The 21,526-nt window shown below is 34.9% G+C and overlaps 1 protein-coding gene across 1 annotated transcript in view; it reads left to right on the forward strand.

The window, feature by feature from the left end:
* The window catches only part of LOC149569969 (phytochrome-associated serine/threonine-protein phosphatase-like), a 33,624-nt gene extending 12,548 nt beyond the window's left edge, over window positions 1-21,076 (forward strand). The window contains exons 5-10 of the mRNA XM_089822628.1: window positions 19,434-19,544; window positions 19,804-19,854; window positions 19,959-20,102; window positions 20,225-20,320; window positions 20,487-20,558; window positions 20,649-21,076. Of these exons, the coding sequence (XP_089678754.1) occupies window positions 19,434-19,544; window positions 19,804-19,854; window positions 19,959-20,102; window positions 20,225-20,320; window positions 20,487-20,558; window positions 20,649-20,732 (558 nt within the window). The 3' untranslated portion in view covers window positions 20,733-21,076. The remainder of the gene's footprint in view (window positions 1-19,433; window positions 19,545-19,803; window positions 19,855-19,958; window positions 20,103-20,224; window positions 20,321-20,486; window positions 20,559-20,648) is intronic.
* Window positions 21,077-21,526: the final 450 nt, after the last annotated feature.

Genomic DNA, 21,526 nt, shown 5'->3' on the forward strand with positions numbered 1-21,526 from the left:
ACTTGGTGCATGGATTGGCACAAAAGAAAGAGTTGCCAAAGATAACCATTGTAAACACTAGAAAAATGATCAATAAAGTGAAGGATCTAAATGGTTTCTTTTGGGGTAAAATGCAGCTGATCCAGAACAATATGAAGACAATTGCTGCAGGTACACCCAATTTTGTGCCCACAATCTTGGATAGTGATGGCAAGATTAAAGATTGGGTAGAATGGTCATCTTCTTTTGATAATATTCTTGATCATCCCAGGTTTTTAGCTTATTGTAATGAAGAAGCAAGTATGACAACAATATATGATATGATTGATATATTCTACAAAATAGAGGTAGATATGTTTAAAATAACTGCTGAGGTGACATAACATATGCTAAATGGAGCAAATGCCTTGATGAGCTAGATACAATTAGAAATGCCACTTGGCCGGATGTTGATACATATATTGCTATCTGGGAGGCCATAGCAAATATAAAGGCCTTACCCTCCAGTGATAGTGATTAAGCAATGCAAACATTGCAGTTAAAGGTAAAAAGGAAAAAGAAAAGGCAAGGACAGCGACAGAAGCTTGAGGACAAAAGGATTTTGTTAAAGACACCTGCTGAGAATGCCACCTGCTAGTTTTGCAACTGCAATCAAGAATTTTGATCAAGTACAGAGAATGTTTTGTATTGTAAACAAATATAAATATCTTTGTATTTACTTTCTTTTAGGATTTTGATATGTGTCCTCCCATCTGAAGCTTGTTGCAATCCTTCCTATAAAAGGACTTCCAAGATGTGGAGTTGAGGTTCGAAATCCATGTAATTTTTAGTGTTATGCTATTTTGCATTCGGTCTGGTCAGTCTTTGTGTTAATTTTTGTGATGTATTCATCTGCAAATCTGAGAATACAAGTGAACATTGAATGGTAAGTTGCCCTGTTTTGAAGTATTTCTGAGTTTATACCAGTATTGTATGATTGTCAAAGAGAATTAATGCAAAAGGAATGTTCTGCCATATTCGATTTCTCTAGATTTTGTCACCATTTTTGTGTGCTTGTTATCTTGGGATTGGATGAGCAAGGTTCATACAATTTAATGCAACTAGGATAGGTTATATATCAAGTTGCTGATGCTGTTAATTCAAGGAATTAAATAAGAGCCTCAACAAATTGATAGGATTTCTAGTCATATAAGAGGGATATTCATAAGAATGAGGTTTAGGGTTTACTGCTGATAATTTGATTGTAAGGCAATTAAATAGGTCAAATTTTGCTGGGTAGACTTTGAATGCCAATGGATAGGGCATTGATCATCAATTCAGCTGCAAACTGTTAGAAATCATATGGTTGCACAAAGCATAAATATAAACCAAAACAACTTTTACTTTTGTGTAAGAAAAAATAATTGTTGGTCAACACTTATTTGCAATAATTTTCTATGTGTGATAGATAGCTGCTGTAATCAAGAGTTATTTGTAAAGTTAAGAAGAATTGTGACCATTTCTGCTTTAGGGGATAGATTTCGAAGAAAAGAATATTAGTGAGTGAATTGTGAAGAGAATATCAAGCATATAGTCATCTCAATCCCTAAGGTGCACCCGCCTAAGCTCTGCAGAGCTTGAAGTGTAGAGAATCTCTGTGATTCTATTAATGTTGGGTCCAGATCTGAAGAATTCTCAGTTTAAGATAGGAGGTAGCTAGCCCTTAGACTGAGATTTGTCTCAACACCTTGGTATCAGGGGTTTTGTTGCCAGGTAGTTTTAAAACACTAACATAGGGCATCTCTAAAATTCTGAAATTGCCGAACTAGCAAAAAATTGTTACACATCACCAGATCAGAATGCTACTTCATCTATCCAGAAAAGAAAGGCATCGATCAACACCTAACACAAATTTATAATCCTTAGCTTTAGAAAAATCTTTTGTCGCTGATAACTAATTTTGTTGCTAATTCCAGCTCTCTTTTAAATTGGTAGTCTTCTATATGATCCATAGAATTCGACTAGATATCAATTACCTGCTCAGGCCTAATTTTTTTGGTGTTTTCTTCTAAGTCTAAGCCCCAGGTTAATCTTAATTTCAAGAATTTTGTTCTATTATATGTTACTATAAAAGTACCAAGTGGTTTTTCAATTAGTCAAAGCAGCTTCAGGGAACCATACTGATAAAGTGAAAATTCATAACAAGCGTAGCATAGTTTTGTAAAGGTTGCTCTATAGGAGGGCCATTTCACGGTTGACATAATTTTTTCAAAATGCTAAAATTCTCTTTGTAATTGTGTTGCAATAGAATAAGAAATGTGCGAACCTTTTACTAAACAATGACAATAAAACTTCATCCACCAATTGGTATGCTATTTATAGCTACTAGTTGCCACATACTATAGAGCAGGCATTGATCTCACAAGAGAGGCCATGCTAGGGTAGCCATGGGATCACAATCCATGCTATAACCTTCATCTTGCTATCATCTATTTTCAAACATGAAGCTACTATGCAAATGGATGGTCAACCTTTATAACAAAATAAACACCAAAATTCCTCTTGTTGCCTTCCATTATTGCTAATTATTATCTTCTCCAATTGATCCACTCACTAAAGAAACTCTTGTTCCATTGGATCCTGGATCCATGCACAACCATTTGTCATGGTTTGGATGAAGCCCAGACCTAAAACATCTTCCACACTTTTCTTCAAGGCACATCTCCACTAAGGTCTTAACAATTGCCTTGGTCATGGAGCAGATTTCATTCTGATCTTCTCTTTGATTGAATAGAATTGTTTGAATCATAAAGGATATATTTGTGTTTACTTGGTGCCTATGCAAGGAAGAGATGAATTAGAATGTGTCACAAATAATCATTTTTATTGCATGTAATGCTACTACAACCTTAGTCATAAAAAACTTCATTAGTCTTAGGTCAACTATTCTTCCAAATGAAGGCAATTTTCCTTTATTTGGCCTTAAGATAAAATTTGGTATCCATGTATGCAACCATAAGTGTACACTTCCTATGTCATCAAGGAGCTACAAAAGCCATAATTGGTCTTGGCAGTTGTTGTACTTCACCTAAGTCCCACCTAAAGTTCATGTATCTCAAATCATTCAAGTTATCTAACCTAAGTCCCACATAAAGTTCATGTATCTCAAATCATTCAAGTTATCTCACATTATTGAATTTATTAACGTCACACAACATGTAGAGGTTTCAAACTCCAAAGCAAAAGTTGTCGTGAGTTGAAATGGAGAGTGCAATTACTCTGCTGCTGCTGCTTCCTGTGTTGGCTGACAACTATGACACATCAGAAGCAACCAATCGAATGAAGAAGGGTTTGAGAACTTGCCTCTGCACCAGCTTCCCAGCTTTGGGAGTATGCCAATATTTCTAGTACATTCTTGTGGGAGAAAACACTACGAATTCATCCATGTAAGTTAACCCAGCTCTTGCCCCTGGCAAAGTGGTAAAGAAGCTGCCAGTCCAGTCTCCTGAGGTGTAATATGAAATGCCATTTTTATACTGCAGAATAAAGTCCGTCTTTCCTGGGGATGGATTCATCTGGACAAAGAATTTCCCAGGCACTGGATTCAAAGAGGTCTTCCAAGAGTATAGATTCATGCCTTTCCAGAGCTTCATGATGGGCACAAAATGATCTGTGGAGTGCGCAAAACTCTTCCACATGGTCTCAGCCTCAAAAGTGTTTTGGACTCCTAGACGAGTCCAATATCTAATCTCCAATTCCACTGCTTGCACACATTCAATGCCAATAGACTTAATAAACACTGCACTAAATTTTAACACTGACCACTGCACAAAAAGTAGCAAATATCTCCTGTCAAGGCACATTGACAGAAGAAACAAATCTTCAGTACAGATCTTTTCTGACCCTTTCAAATTACATGTCCCTATAGTGCACTGTGCTATACGTTGGCATAATAAAGTTCAAAATAAAAACTTCATTGTGTGACCAATCATAAGTTTTGAAAAAAAAGTGAACAATGAATGTTCACAGTACAAATTTATATATTCACAAAGTTTATATAAACAAACATTATATCTGAATAGGAACAGATAAAAATTTTGAAATTTGATTGGCTCAATAAAATTTAAGTAAAACATCTACTGGATGCTATAGTATCCTGCCTGTGGCAGGAACTAAAAATAAGAAACTTACATATATTGGGCACACCTCCATTAATGAAGGCCATAAAGCCAAAACTCTAGTGGCAGTACGAAAACAATAGGCCACTAAGTTTAAGTAGAATGTTAGTCATTTGAAGCTCTTAGTTTACATCAATTATATGTGACATTATAGTCCTATAATAAGAATAGTAGACATTTTTTTCTTACCCATGGGCAAGCTCTTTTGTAGTGACTAATGAGTGTGCTTTCATTATGCTCAGTCAATGCCAGGTGAGGGAGGAGTAACAATAGTGGTAAGTTTTAAAAAATCATTTCCCAATTTGCTTGATATCTTCATTGTGAATGAAGGTTGGAATGATACATGAATTTATTAAATGACAAATTTGAAGTTGATTCACAGCCATGGTCTTGTGCCAAGGTGGAATCAGACAACAAAGGCATCTTCATCTATGATGGCTTTGAGGCCCTTTTGCCCTTGTAGGATCAACACTAACAATGCAGTCCAAATTGCCTTGTTGGGTTTCGTTACCTCCATAAACATGGCAAAACATATAGAGATATTTGTGTTAACCTGATACCTATATAATGTTGTAAGGAACGTGTCTCCTAATATGACCTTGATGACATGGATCATGACTATTGAGTTGGTTTTGACTACCTTCTTAATCTAAGAAAATCTTCGCTAAGGAGATTTATCCCTTTTTAGCTAACAGCCTAATAGTAGTGTCCATTGCATAGGAGAAAAGCCATAAGCAGTGATAAATTAAGGCAAAATGTAACCTTCAATATACCATTAAATTTCATTATACATGACAGATTTTTATGATAACACATGCTAAAGTAGTTTTCCCCACTGCCAATTTCATGAGAACATGTTTGTATCATGATACAAGTTCATTACTGAAAATATTGTGTTTTTTAGCTTTGCCAAGGCTCTAGAGACTCCACAACAAAGTTGGCTAAAGCATTCACATGGGTGTTGATCTCCCTATAAACATGTCTTACTGTGTATTTTGTTACATATTGTAGTAATGGACATACTTTCCTTGGGATCATATTTATTTTTCCAATTCTTGGTCCCTCGCATCTAATGGCATTAACAATAATTGTAGAATCACCTTCAATCGACACTCTTCTTGAAGTATGTGTATGTTTGATGTAATGTCCCTTCTTCGAAATAGAATTTACTAATAAGTAATAATATTGAAAAAATCAAAATATAAAAGAACAAAATAATTTAAATTAAAAAATATAAGAGTAATATTAAAATGCAGCATAATCAAATTTTAGTTAAGTTCGACTAAAATACAACATAATTGAATTTTAGTTTAAGTTCAATTCTTGGTCAGAAGGCATGACATGAAAAGTTGTGACTTCCTCAAACATCCTATATAGAAAGTTGTGACTTCCTCAAACATGAGATATAAAAGGGGGAAGAGAACTTTACTGAAAGAGGGGTGAGAGGAGAGACAAGAAAAGGGACGCTGTGAATCGAAAAAGCATTAATGGAAGAGAAAAAAGAAAGAAATGAGAAGTAAGTGAGCGACTTCTTTAAAAGGTGAAAGTCATAAAGGGTTGTGACCTTCAAAGAGTGACAATTATGGAAGGTTGTTACTTTCAAAGGGGCAGAAATGATGTAGGGTTTTGACTCTTCCAAAGGGCGGTAGTTGTGAAAGGTTGTGACTATTGCAAAGAAAAGACATGATGAATTAGAGTAGTGTGTCTACCTCACATTAGAACATATAAGTGGGAGAAGATTTCATTTTAAGAGGATATCCAAAGGGCGATCAATTTGGGGAATGGTATATTATTCTCAAAGGCAACAAGAAAATGGTGACTCCTTTCTTATGGAAGGTGGTGACTCTTTTATCGCTACAATTGAAAGGAGATTATACTCCAAGCATTTAAGGAGTGCTTAACAACCATCACTCATGAATGCATGCAACAAATCCTTAATCTATCAATCATTGATTCCTCAAGAAATGAAGCAAACAATCAACAAACAAAGATTAAGGCAACAATCATCAAATCCACATCAATCATCACCTCATCTTGGGATTAGGAAATCTTGCGATTTAGTAATCAAGCATCATTTTATCAAATCAACTTTCACTTAGTTATCATCGAACAATATATCAAACTAGTATTTATTATATTGTCACTTCTCAATTATAATCAACAATTATTTAATCAAACTCACCAATACCTTGAATCATCAAATCGAAGGTATACATTCAACTTGTTTAATCATTTAGCAACAATCAAATGATCAATCAACGAGTTTTCTTTCTCTAACAATCTTCAAGTTTGCTCTTCATTTTTCCCTTTCTTGTAAGTAGTTTTAAATCTTGTTTTTCCCATAGGTTAATAGTCCTCGGAATTCCGCGTGTTTCGAGCTATCTTAGGCCTCAAACAAATTTGTCTAGCTCAAGTTATAAAGGAAATAGTGGGGTTTTCAGATTGATAGGCTGTCTTATCTAAAATCCACCAAAAGTGGGTTTTTATTGGTAATTGTTCGAAATAAAATAATTATTCATATGTAAAGTGAACTTCGACCCCCATTTTCAAATTTCAGCTCAATCTTAGTTTGATTTGATGAAAATGGCTTTTTCTGGTTAAATTTCATGTTATTTTATTAAAAACTATAGCTATATATTAAAAATAATTACATAAGACCGATAAAAAAATAATAATTACATAAGACACTTTAAATGCATGAAGGTGGGTTTTTATTACACATTGCATATGATCCACATGCAAATTGCTTTCCCAAACCCCACTACCAATGAGTTCTAAGTTCAAAATGCTTAAAGGTGGACTTTTAAAATGCAACGGCATATTTTTATTCTTCCCTCTATGTAAGTGGGGTTTTTAAATGCATTTGTATATTAAAATCCTATTATTATAAACCTTTAATTACTTAAAGGCTTTATAGTGGGGAATTTGAACCCAATAACACATGTGATCGCATTTACTATGTATTTTAACTTGGGTAATGACTTAAGAGCCTAAAGATGGGGATTTTTAACCCAATAACATATGTTTTATGTGCAGGATTTTTAACCCAATAACATATGTTTTATGTGCATTTGAGTTTTAAAAGGTAAAAACATATGTTATTGACCTCCAAAAATTGTCTTTAACGACTTAAAGAGCTGGGTGCTTTCAACTCCAAAAAAGCTCATTAGTGAGCATTTTAACATGCATTTGACTTTAAGAAGTCATTTGCATATGTTTTCAATACCAAAAAGCTTGTTTTAAATAACCTAAAGGACAAAATGACTTTTTTGAGCCAAAATGCATGTTTTCTCAAATGAAAAAGCTCGTTTTAATGCTTTCATTCAAACAAGAGCACATGGGGTGGTTTTTTTGAGTCACAAAGCCTATGCTTTCATTTCCGAAAAACCCAATTTGGACATTTTTATTACTGAAAAACCTTTTAATACATTTAAATGCAAATATAAAACCCATTTTTGCTTATCTAAGACATTTTAAAAGTGTTATTATCATAGTTACAACAGCCTGGGGGATGTAGGGACAAGATTTTGCGACAGGGGACAAAGGGTCCTCAATTTGGGGACGGCAGGGGGGATACGAGGAGGGGACGGGGTGTATATAGTATATACTATACATATGATACTTAAAATACTAATTATGAAAAGATGTATAACAATATAAGACATGAAGATGTAAATTACTAGTTTACTAAAATAATAAAATTTAAATACTTGAGTCTTGAACATTGCATTGAGCATTGAACATGAAAGTAGAACTTTGAACAATAAATATCAAAATTTTAAATACTCAAAATGAGCAAATGAAAGAGTTCTAGTTTCTATTATATAAATATTAAATAATAAAAGTCATAGATATCAAGGTATGAGTATCTCATCATCGAGATGATTACATCGATCAACATGATAAGATATTCAATATGCCCAATAAAATATTAAAACATGTTTACTTTAGTTATTTTTTGGTTGGATAGGGATCCCCTGGAGGGGTTAGGGTACTTGTTCCTGTCCCCCGGTCCTCACAGGGGACATAGAGACGTCCCCCGGTCCTTGATGAAATGACGACTAGATGGTGGTGCTATTGTGAATGCGTGAATGTCATCCCCCAATCTCAAGTGTGTTGGGGAAAAAGGGAGGGGATGCGTCCTCGTGTTACTATGGTTTTTATGCATTGTGGATACATGTAATGGCCTCTAAAAAGCCACTTTTGGGTGTCTAAGTGAAATATGGCTTGTTTTAACACATGAAAATGCTCTTCAAAAGTCCCTTTTTTGGATGGAAGTGTTGAGAGACTACATGTATTGGATTTTTTTTGGTATTTTAAAACATGTTTTTGCCTTCTAAATGCAAAAACACCTTCCATTCTACATGTATTTTTTATTCTAAAGCTTGTATAGGGCATCCAAGTGCCAAAATGTTCAATTTCTTCATGTATTTGAAGCCAAAAAAACCCATTTTGCCCTCCAAGGGCAATGTCGACTTGATTACTACATGTATTTAGAGTTAAATCTCTCTGTTTTTGTTTCTCTCTTCCGTAGATTTACTTCTCTTTCTCTCTCTTTCGCTGTTTTACTTCTATTTCTAATGGTAACTCCTCTTCTCTATGTTTCCATATTCTCTCTCTATTCAATATGGAAAGTTTCTCTTTCTCTTAAGAATGTTTCTGTTTCTATACATTATTTTACTATAATATGGTATTAGAGCTATTTTTTTCTAAAAAAATAATAATTTCATTATTGAAATTTTCTCAGTTATTTTTTGAAATAGGTTTTGAAAATCTTAAATTTCTTCATGAATTTTTAGACTCGTAAGCTTTTCGAAAACTTCTACCTAGGTGTGTTCCATTTCTTTTGCAGGGTTGTGAGTTTTTTCAAAAAAAATCCATCTAGGGTTTGTATGTATATCTTTTTCTCTAGGTAGGCTTTTCTCTTGCAACTCGTGTGTCATTTGCCTTTCCCTTGCCCGTGTGACTAGCCTACCATAGTCAATGCACTTTAGACCAATATTGCAGAACATACAAAGCGGATTCCGTTGCAATTTTATATGTTTTGAAGTTTATTGACCATTAAGGGAGGGTATTAGAGTTAAATCTCTCTATTTCTATTTATATCTCTTCCTTAGGTTTACTTCTATTTCTAATGGTCTCTCCTCTTCAATGTTTCCATATTCTCTCTTTGTTCAATATGGAAACTTTCTTTCGCTTTAGAATGTTTCTATTATTCTCTCTTTGTTCCTTATACATTTTTATGTATACTTGTATATAGAGATCATTTATGATCTTTGTTTAATAACACATTCATTATTTTACTATAATAGTATTAGGCCCTCTAAATCCCTTTTTTGGCTTTTGATGACAAAACTTCTGATGTGTCATGTAATGGGCATAAAAATCCAGTTTTTGAGCTGTTGCAGAAAAACACCCATTAAAGTGGTTGTATATGTCATTCAAAAGCCCGGTTTTGGGCATTCTTCATCAAGAATACCAAGTTGGGCATTGGTTGCAATTGTCTTACATGCGATTGCAAGGGAAAACCTCATCCGTGTGCAAACATCTACTTTTGCAGGGTTGAATAAGCCTTGTTTGTTGCTATTATCATGCATTTTATCTCTCAACTATATACACTTGTCAAGGAAAGAACCTCGGCCTGAATGAACATTGATTTAGCAAGAAGATTTAGTCAAATTTGTTGTCCATATAGCTTCAAATTTGAGATATTTTGCTTTGTAATTTCTAGGACTTTTAAAAAAAAGTTTTTGTATATACTTTTGTACATGTTTAATGCAAATCTTTCATTTCTTTCCAGATTTGTATATGTATATGATTTTATTATTTTTGATTATTGTGTAGACTTTGAGCTGCCTATTGTATTTAGAGCAATTTGAACTTTTCAGACTTTGTGCTGGAGGACAACTTGTGATAGATATTAGTGGCTGCAATTACTAAGAGTTGAAGACTTTCGGGCTTCAGCTATAAGTATTTTTATTAAATTTGAGTGTCCAGTAAAAAAACTTGTAATTCTGATTGAATCGTCGTTTGAGACAAACGCAAGAGACTTTGGGTTCTTGTGTCAGAGATATTATTGTAGCAATAAGACACTATTGACTTAGTTGGAAAGTTGTAGTTGTCTGCAATCATCCCTAAAAAAGAGAAATTGATTAAGAGAACCACTCTCTTTCTAATTTCAGTTGAGTTCCTGTTGAAGTCACCTATGGTAAGAAGGGAACCTCATGTGCTTTGCCGAGGAGAGAAATCTCATGAGATGTTGTCTTAAGTCACAATTTTGTAAGTTGTGGTCATAGTGACTTACAAAATTTTTAGTCAACAGATGCTCATAAAGAGCAAATCAGTTCACAAGATACCAATGATCAGGCACTTAGATCAGATTAGAAATCACTATTAATTGCAGGCAATATAATTCTTATTCATTTGTTGTCTGCGTGACTATATGTTTGCAGATGATTGTGATATTGCTAACAAGATTCAACTGTTTAGTTTTTGAGTCAAACTCATCGACCCATGTCTCATGCAAAGAACCCGTCCTTCTTGAAAATGAATGGAAGACTTAGCAATCATTGTATCTAGGTGGTGCTCACAGGGGTGAAGCAATGGGCTTTTATGGAACGTCACCCATCACAGTATTGCTCCAACTAAGTGTGCTTAAACATGGAGTTTTCTCCAACATTAAACCCATTTAGCTAATGGCTTTACTCTAGTGTCCATGTACTACACTTCTGTAAAAATAATAAGTAAAAGGGAGATTCAATGTATACAAAGTTCAATCATGTATGATATTTTTCAAAGCAGGATTCTTCAAACTCAAATGATAGGGGCATGGTCAACAGTACAGTTTCCACTCAAGGTAGGTGGAAATGCATAATAAGATTTGTTGTCTCTGATATTTGTATCAGGTATGGTGGTATGTTACCCAGATGTAGTGCATATTTGCAACATTGCATTTATGTAAATAACATCAGTAAAAGAAGCTGCAATATACAAAATTGTAATGTTGTATGATATGTTCCATAAGAATAAAAAATCTTAATATGTGTTCACCCATCTCAAGTGGAAATTTAAATATTGATGAACACTATTGTTGACTATGTAGGACCATCTTTTGCATTGTTTCATGTAATGTTGGTCATGCTCTAAACAGTCTGAACAAATTTTGACACTCTTTTTGCAATAGCTGTTTTCAAAGATGATAAAACCTGTTGCCATTCATCATCTAAAAGAAGATTACTTGTTTCCAGCATTATGCATCAAATGAATGGGTTGTGTAATGGTATGACAGAAGAGCTTTAACATGTTCCCATTAAAGAGACTCACTAGAAACGTGAACTTGACTTGGAGGTCCAAAACAAGTTGCACCACCAATGTACATGCGTGAAATCCAAACATCTTTTTGATCATGATACTTATTTTCTGAATCATTTGACCAAAACCATATAAACATTATTTGAAATTGCAATCGACTTGGCAAAACAAGAGCATAAATGAAATTCAGTTGCTTGGGATTTAATCTGGTGCGGCCTAATACTTGTTTTGTTTTGCTTTTCAAAATAAAAACGGGGATCTCAGTGCAGTGGTTGGAGTCCAGAAGTAACACCTCTTATGGGTTTGCGGCTGGAACCTTGTGTGTGTTACACTTTTGTGATACAGGGTGCAGTTGGGCCCAAAGTGCTTTCTGTCAAGCACAAATCAAAGCTGTTGCACAAAGATGGCCGTGGCACATTCAGATTTTTTTTTAAAATACATTTTAAATGTCAAATTAAAATGACCATATTTTACATTCTGTGAGGGCCAGGTTGTCCAATTTTGTTTTTGGGTGGGAAGCCTTGGTGGGTAGTCTAATGCTTTGGTATCATGTATCAAATCAAAAGGGCAACATTTTTTCTTTGATGAAACAGCTCCATCGATTTCTTGTAAGAATTATGTGCAAAATATTCCCAAAATCACAATATTTTCTATTAATTTTTTGAAGGCTCCTTCCTTGGGTAATGTAATTCATTGCCTGCAGATTCAACCAATTCAAGATCTGACAGATGTGGTGGTTTGAAGTTCAATGACTGGAGTGCCTTGATTTCAATCAGGAAAAACCTCCAATCAAAAGGTGGTTCCTTAAATGCATATAAAATATTTAGAAGAAGAAAAACCTGAAAATGGTTTGTTTGCTCAACAAAAATATGACAAACATGATTAAATATATTTGGATCTAGCTCATATAATTTTGTTTTGGTCTTGCACTCACAACAATCAACTGATAACTCAGATGAGAATCCTAACAGGTGGTTGCTGCTTATGGACACCATTTGAGTGATTGATAAACATAATTGAAAGAGAGATTCGTCTTGAGTATTAGTTTAACTGGGTTCAATATATTGGTCTAATCATGTTATGCATTAGCAATTATTCGTAGAACAGCACATCTAGTGCAACAAATAAAAAGCTTAATATATCTGACGTAAATGGATACCGATAAATATTGATAGAAATTCCATGCAGATCGAAGCATGACTGAAGTCTACAGAGATCAATATTTTTTAATTTATCATTTGTTGTAAGGATGATCTACGACATTTCATTAAGCAAGAGGACAGTTCTAAGGAAAGGTTATTTTATAGGGACATCAAATGGGCAAATGTGCAGTTCAAATAATCAATAATGTGTATTGATGGTGATTTAGGGTTTGAAAATGTGGTGGATAGTTTTTATAAATGAATGCTAATAAAGCAAATCTAACATATGACAATTTGTTGAAATTGAAAAGTAGGTCATAAGGAATACACTGATATCAATGTAGTCAAATATTATAATCTATAACATGTATAATCCAAAATCTAAATTACCATATTCGGTCTTCTAGCAGTGAAATCACTAGTCGATTCGCCAGACATTCATATTCCGTTCTAAGTCGGCTCCAAATTGCTTTTTTCATGACAAATTCAGTCAAAGGAACCCTGGTCGAATTTGTAATCCTCTGCAGTGAATGTGGACCAGTCAATGCGTGCCCAAAATGAATTTGGTGAATTTCAAACAAATTTCGTTAATGATTTTTTTTGTAACTTTTATTATAATGTTTTTATTATTTTAACGGTTTAACCTTATGCGGGCTTTTCTTCTCCTCACACACACAGCATTTTCCTACTCACAGGGGCTTTTCATCTGCTCATGCACATGCAGCGTTTTCTTCTCACAACTCATTAACATCAAGGTTTTTGTGCAGCTCATCAACGTTGTTGTGCAGACGATTCAGATGTTTTTGTGGAGGCGTTTTTCCTTACAGTCATCAGCGTGTTTGCTCCCAGCCATCAGCATTTTGGCTCACACAACTGCAACTGCTTCATAAATAGAGTATTTCCTCTGTATGGCTTGTGAGGGTCCTGAAAACTATTACTTGTCCATTGAGGTTTACCACTTCTATGGACGGGTAGTTCAAGTTATATGCAAGAGGTGTGTTTGGAACACATCTTGTGGCATTGCTTGTCAAGTTTTTAAGCTGAGCAGGTGTGGCTCCATTGCTGCACAGGAAGTTCATAACGTCTTTCACGTTGTAGCCATAAAAGAGCCCTGGGTTTAATGCTGCCACTGGATCAATGTGCCCTGATCCATAGTCGAACGGTCCTGTAGATTTTCCAAATGGGCTTCTCAAAATGGGAATGCTGTTATTGTTGACCACTGATGCTACTCCACAATTAACAAGAATATAATTAATCTATAATTACTTAAAGCATACTATTCATATGTATAAACAATTTGATACTAAAAATTGAAAACATTTAATTTGATAAATAGTGGTGTATTTTGCTAAATTGCATTAATTTTAGCATAGTGGTGTATGAACTTATTTACTGCAGCAAATATATATATATATATATATATATATATATATATATATATATATATATATATATATATATATATATATATATATATAAAATTAAATTAAAAAAAATTCTTGTACAGACGAACCGAAAGGAATCCGAACCCAGACCAATTTTTTTTTGAGTGAATTTTGAACCTGAATGTTGAACCTGCATAGAACCAGAATCCGAACTGTCAACTTAGTCCAGAAACGATAATTGCTCAGATCTATTACAAATGGGGTCCCCCTGAGGTATAAAAATAGGATACCTAGCTTGGTAGAATGCACTTTGGCACTGGTAGAATACCTAAAACATTTCTTTCCACTTTTTCTGGGTAGCTTCGCTTTTAAGCTTTCTTAGTAAAGCTAGATAGAATTTTAAGCTAGTTATCTTCATACTTGAACTCCAACAACCGATCAAAAAATTGTTTGCCTATATGGTAGATGGTGATGTCACAGGACCCTTTTGGCTAAACAAGTATATATAGCATATATGTGCAACTTGTATGACCTTGTGGTAACATTTGAGATTTGAGATCATTCTCCTATCCTCTTATGGGTTATTCTCACTTTAAGCTAGTTATCTTCATACTTGAACTCCAACAACCGATCAAAAAATTGTTTGCCTATATGGTAGATGGTGATGTCACAGGACCCTTATGGCTAAACAAGCATATAGCATATATGTGCAACTTGTATGACTTTGTGGTAACATTTGAGATTTGAGATCATTCTTACTTTGGGTTTCACTTATTCTCACTGTATCCTGGATTTAAATCTTCAGCTCAGTCTATACTAAAAGATAGTGGTTCATCTCTTTTATTTTTAGGATAATTTGGTTCAAAGGTAGTGGTTAACAAATAGGCTGCACCTAGGATACAGAAAATTACAGGGATGGTATTCAGTCAGAGAGAGATGAAGAAATGCTGGAAATATCAGTAAAACCTGGGGACTCATACCGCCCACAAAACCTCGAGGTACCTGTCCATGGTATGACCTGCTTTGGTAATGAAGTATGCAAGTACCCCATCCTCCACCATGTACTCCAAGTACCCCATCCTCCACCATTCTGCAACCACACCACTGCCAGGACGGGTACTTGAATTTTGATTTTTGAATGTTAGTATTGGGTATGTACTATGCTCTAGGTTGAATGTTAATGGTTATGGTTCGTGTTGTAATTTTTCTATGTTCAAGTATTTCAATTTGGTATGTTAGCTAGCATTTACAGTTCTATATGTTTAGTATACAACATCCCCTTGCTTTTGCTGTCGCGAAATTGAGGCCCTTTGCCCCCCCTGTCTCGGAAACTTGTCCCGGTGTCCCAATGTGCCTGAGCACCTGTGTTACAGTGGGATTGTAATGTTCCCATTTTAGCAGTTGACCAAGTGTGTGCGCGTTAGCCTTGTTCTACATGGTCCCGAGGGCTAACGAAGGGTTTAATGGGATCTTGGAGTGTTTTGGCCTAGTCATTTCCAGTTTGGGCCAAAACGAAGTTGATTTACTCAGTTTTAGGCATACTTACTATTTTTAGTAAGTCGGCAGGACACAGTGCAGGTCAATTTTGGTGATTGGATTCGATACTCCTCGGTGAGAGCTTTCCGATGAGCTATCACTCGCATTATTCGGAGTCCGATTGCTAATACATTTTAATGCCTGAAGTTTTATTAAAGTAACGTCTAATTTAATTGTAAAATATTAAAGTGTTACTTTAATATTTATTTTATGGTGATGTGTACCCAAGGGAGACATAAGGGGTATTTTAATATATGTTTTATATTACACATCTTTTATCCCACATTGCCCATATGAGTTGAGGGGACCCGTGGGAATAGAATAAAAGGAAGCATTTGTGGCTTCATTAGACAGGTTGAATATGAGAAGAAATTGGTGTGTGAGTTGCAGCTTTGTTTTTGGCATTTGAGGACGTCTATCCTCTCTTGTAACATTCTAGACGTCATTCCCTTGGGGTTTGGCTTTTGGAATTATTTCTTATTGGCTTCATTATCAGGCAGTTTAGTTGCATTTCCGGCTACAGGCAGATTTGATATTTTGCTCATATCTTCTTCACTACTTGTCCGACGCTTATGCCGCTTGGAGGGAATGGTATTATGAAGGTAGTGGACTGATTGGAGGACAAAGTATTGTAGCAGCAAGTTCGTAAGCATGGGCTGGAGTATTATGACAATATTGCTGAAGTAATTAGTGAGTTGATAAATCTGCTATGTATTTGATTTTATGAATTCTGAAAATAACATTTTATTAGCAGCAGTTCATTTCCACTTTGCATATCATTGTAGTTGCTTTCTTGTTTATGTTGTATGATACCAATTCCATGCACGAAACACAACAAACAATAAACGTTTGATTTCCGGAATTATAAGGGGTTTAAAACATTAAACGGAGAAATAAGAAGTTGAATGCAAACTGTTTGACATAATTCCTTTCAGCAATTTGGTTTAGTTTTTTGGGACATCCAGGGGTGCCCATTACAGGGATCCACGGATTGCATTAGGGATCTTTAGATTTATTATTTTTTAGGCCATGACAAGTAAGCTTTATCAATGAACGAAGTCAAAGTTTGGGTGGTGACAGGGATAAATCATTGATGGAGGAAGCCAAGGAAACATGTGGCAAATGAACATGTATATGAGAGACCAACGTTGAGGTTATGATGAGGGAACATAAGATTGCAAAGTTAACATTTCCAATTCTTGCACCCTTGATGTTGCATTGTTCCTAGCATGCTTGATGTCTCTTCTTCTTTGCATGGCATGTCAAATACAAATAGAACGGCATAATTCATTCTATCTGTTGCAATGTCTTGCTTAATTCTTCCAAATCTTAGCCAAGTTCCTGGCATCCAATTCAATTGTGGTGGTTAACTGGAAAATTCACTAGTGATGTTGGGAAATCTACTCGACTGACCTTGTAATGGAACAGCTATCCAGTGGTGGTTACATAATTATAACTAAGTTATGGCATATCAAATCTTTTATTACCAAGGTGCACTATTTCACACCTTTCACCTAAGCTGTCAAACATTGATGTTCATTGTAAGTAGCTATAAGTTTTAAAACTATTATATTGACTCAATCTGTTTTATGTTCTTGGCATTCTTTGCACCAAACTGCAAAGAAGAACTTCTAGAATACTTAAATCTAATATCCTACAAGTTGTTTATGAGAACTTAAGGATGCGATGAAATGAAACAGAAGGAAAATTGCATCTGTGCAAAAGACAATATATAATGTGGAGCATAGATTTACTATTGGCAAAGTACTCTCCGAGTTGGAAAAACTGGTTGAGCTTTCGGCCCTGGTGAGTTCTTGTGACTTTTATTGACACAAGTAAAACTCGCCAAGTACTTGTGGAGTTTTTGACTCGGCGAGCTTTTGTTAAAAACTATGTTGTAGTTTTATAACATCACTTTAAGGCAAAAACGGGCCAATAATCTCATTATATTTCTTAACTTGTATTTTGCTGAGAGGGGGAAAATAATCTTCCCAACACTTGCCAACTGCTTTCTATCAAAGTGAAGCGGATTTAGGTGGTTTTTGAAGAGGATGACATCAATGATTTGGAGAGGCAGACTGTGGACGAGGGGGGTAGATTTCATTTTACACTAGATGACATTGAGTTGAATGAGTGCCTAGTCATTGCTAGCGCTAGGAGGAGCTAGAGCCAGAGCTACATCCAGGATGGAGGATGAGCCACAAACTGTCAGGCATACTAATCAAGAAGGCATAGTCATGCAAGTGCAGACTACTAGGATTAGACCTTTTAGTTCTACCTCTCTTAGTTTTTGCTAGAGCTGGGAAGAGGAAGATGTAATTGTAATGATGTATTTACTTTCACTTTTATTATTTATGTAAATTATAAAGGCGGTTCAGGCTATGTAGGAGGGGCGTGGATTTGGTTTCACACTAGATGACATCGAGTTGAATGAGCGAGTAGTCATTGCTAGAGCTAGGAGAAGCTAGAGGCAGAGCTACATCTAGGATGGAGGATGAGCCACAAACTGTCAGGCATACTAATCAAGAAGGCATAGTCATGCAAGTACAGCCTTCTAGGACTAGACCTTCTAGTTCTACCTCTCTCTTAGTTTTTGCTAGAGCTGGGAAGAGGAATATGTAATTGTAATGACTTATTCACTTTCTCATTTATATAAATTATAAAGGTGGTTCAGGACGGAGGGATGGAGCCCCTACTATTTTGCTTCTAGCCATCAGCAATTTTCTACCCACGTTGCATTTAAATATATCTAGACTAAGCTTGTTTCTTTTGTGCTCTCATTTATTGATCATTGGATGTATCGTCTCATTGCATTTGGCAAAAAATGCATTTTAAATTAAATTAAAGCAATTTTTTAAGTCCCTGAGTTTTTACCGAAAACTGGCCAATTTTTTTGTGAATTTTATTTTGAAGCCTTGGCGAGTTTTTGGCTTTGGCAAGTTTTTCAACTATGATGTGGAGTATCCTGGCATGGGGACTTGTGAACTCAGTTCAAATGTGATTCCAAATGTGCAATTTTTTTAATGGTGTCTCCTCTCTCACCTTTCAACTTTCTCTACTCATCTGAAAGCACCTTATAAAACATGGAGAATGGGCTTTACCTTGAAAATGCTTTGATAAATAACTCGTGAGATAATGTGGTAGTAATTAATGTCTTGACCGCATTGACCAACTTCTGAATCTCCATATATATATATATATATATATATATATATTTTTTTTTTTTCTTCTATATACTATTAGTATTAGATACATAGTTGACTCCAGTCCTTCCCTTTGTACCTATGATTTGATTATCATACCTGCATATTGGACACCAAGTAGATCAAATATCAATCAATGAAAACATTACATGACCCTGGAAAAAAGTCCTCACTGATTAGCCATTTTCTTTGCCTGTAATGAAGAATCAGTGGAGTGATGGTCTTCTTTACAGAAGTGATACTATCTGAAATTTACTAGAAGATTTCAGTTCAATATGCTACCTAGTATATCTCTATTTTGAATAATATTGAATGGCATCAGATTCTTTGGATTGATGTTAATTCAACTAGCTGCAAATTAGAGAATTCTGGTTTGGTTTGTGTTCTTTTAACAAGACAATAACTATTAAATTCCAAGGTATATGGTAGGGTCTGCTTTGATGCTTTTTAAAATGTTGGATGCATAACTACTGATACAACGTTTAATGTTTATAATGCTTTCAGAGATTCGTATTCAATCCTCTTATTGGACACTGTACAAATTCAGAAGTTAAATCTAAGAAGAATGCTTAGATTACTGTTAATATTATGTTTTTGTTTTTAGAACAGTGCAAGTTGAAGACTATATTAAGGCATAATCTGGTGGAACTTCACTTATTAAGGTTGTCTAGTCTCAGTTCCTACTTTCAAGGTCCCATAAATTCTTCTCTTGTGCCTCAGGTCTATGGATTCTATGATGAGTGCCAACGGAAGTATGGGAACGCAAATGCATGGCGGTTTTGTACCGATGTATTTGATTACCTCACATTATCAGCAATCATTGATAGAAGGGTAAGCTTGCTTCTCTTAAAATTTGCCAGAAATTTAAGTGTCAAGATTGTAGTGTACTGGTATGTGTTGAGAACATATTATTATAATCTATTGGTGGTTTTACAATTATCAATAATATCAGTCTATTATGGTTTATGCAAATGCATAGATTTTGTGTATGTTTGATCTTCCAAGATGACTGGAGGTGGCCTGTATAAATGTGAAGCAGAATAATTGTGTTTCTTGGGCTTAATCTCATTTCATTGGCTATTAAAATTAGGTCCTTTGTGTCCATGGAGGGCTTTCACCTGACATACGAGCAATTGATCAGGTCAGTTGCAAGATTTTTCAGACAAGCAGCTGTGATTTAAAATTTGAAAGATTTGAATTTAAGGTCAGTTTTATGATCTGATATATCTGTATTCTTATATCCAGATTAGAGTCATTGACAGGCATTGTGAAATACCACATGAAGGGCCCTTTTGTGATTTAATGTGGAGTGACCCAGAAGATATTGAGACCTGGGCAGTTAGTCCTCGTGGTGCTGGATGGCTTTTTGGGTCTAGAGTAACTTCTGAGGTAAGCAGAGCCATCATTTTTTCTGATGAGTATAGGATAAGGCTCAAGATATTGGTCTAATTTTGTTGGTGTTATCACTTAAACTGGAAAACGGTCTTTTAAAAACCTTGTTGGATCCACAGTTCAACCACATCAATGACTTGGAGCTTGTCTGTAGAGCACATCAACTGGTGCAAGAAGGTCTGAAGTACATGTTTGAAGACAAAGGTTTAGTAACGGTAGGCAAATGAAAATGCAATAGGTCTTAACACTGCATTTATTTTGCATACTATTAGATCAATGTTTTTTTTCAAATTTTAAATTTCACTATTGCTCGAATGTCATGAAATTGAAATCTCTTGTTTGTGAGGAATCAAGGATCACTAATCATTCACAATTTATCAGGTTTGGTCTGCACCAAATTATTGCTACCGGTGTGGCAATGTAGCTTCAATTTTGAGCTTTAATGAAAACATGGTATGGTTGAGAGCTATTTTATTTTCTGAACTATGCTGTTGAAGCTTTTATTGGTTTGTCAATAGACAGCTGACAGCCATTTAAATACAGGAGCGAGATGTGAAATTCTTTACTGAGACTGAGGAGAATAACTCTATGATGGGAGCTCGAACTGCGGGTTCATATTTTTTGTAGAAATTATTTAAATATGCTTAATGATTCATGACAAGTGTAACTTGTAATATAGATGAATGGAGGTCATGTTTCTGTGTATTGTAATACTTCACGAATTTCATGGATTGTTGGTATGATAATAGAAATATTTGTTAGCCAGATGGTTGTTTGATCATCCATATCTCTAAGCTGGCTTGATTATTCTGTGAAGTAACATTCCAAATGCTGGTTCTAACGCTTGATTCAAAACCAGTATGTGCAATATCGTCTAAATGCAGAATGGCAAATTTGAGATCCATTGTATAAGATAACATGTACGTCATACCAACAGCATTAAAACTCAATTAATCTTTCATTTCTGGAAATCTGGATTATTTGCACCGTTAAACCTTATTTTTATTGATTTTTTTTGGCAGAAGTAACAAGTTTAATTGTCATCTATTTCAGTTTTCTAGGTGATACCTTCTGCCACAAGTGGCAGTTTTTATCCCATCCTTGTGCTGTTTGTATCCATGTACGTCTTTAGACTATTTTGAAGAAAACGTATACTGGGAGTTGCATAAACTCTTTTCTGCACCAACTTAATGCATCAATTAACCATAGTGGATGAAATAATACAATAAAAAATGTACTAAATATGCGGTGAAGGACAAATATACGTGAAACTATGATAACACTAAAATTTGGCGGAAGATATTAAACGTGATTAATTATTTTAAGCAATCAATATAAATGTACGAAATAATATTTTCAATTTTCATTTTTCATTCGAATATTCAACAGATGTTACTTCCAATTTTCATTTTCAATTTTCG

The sequence above is a fragment of the Cupressus sempervirens genome, chromosome 3, assembly GCF_028749045.1.
Source record: "Cupressus sempervirens isolate cs-2001-9-10 chromosome 3, ASM2874904v1, whole genome shotgun sequence".
NCBI lineage: Eukaryota > Viridiplantae > Streptophyta > Pinopsida > Cupressales > Cupressaceae > Cupressus > Cupressus sempervirens.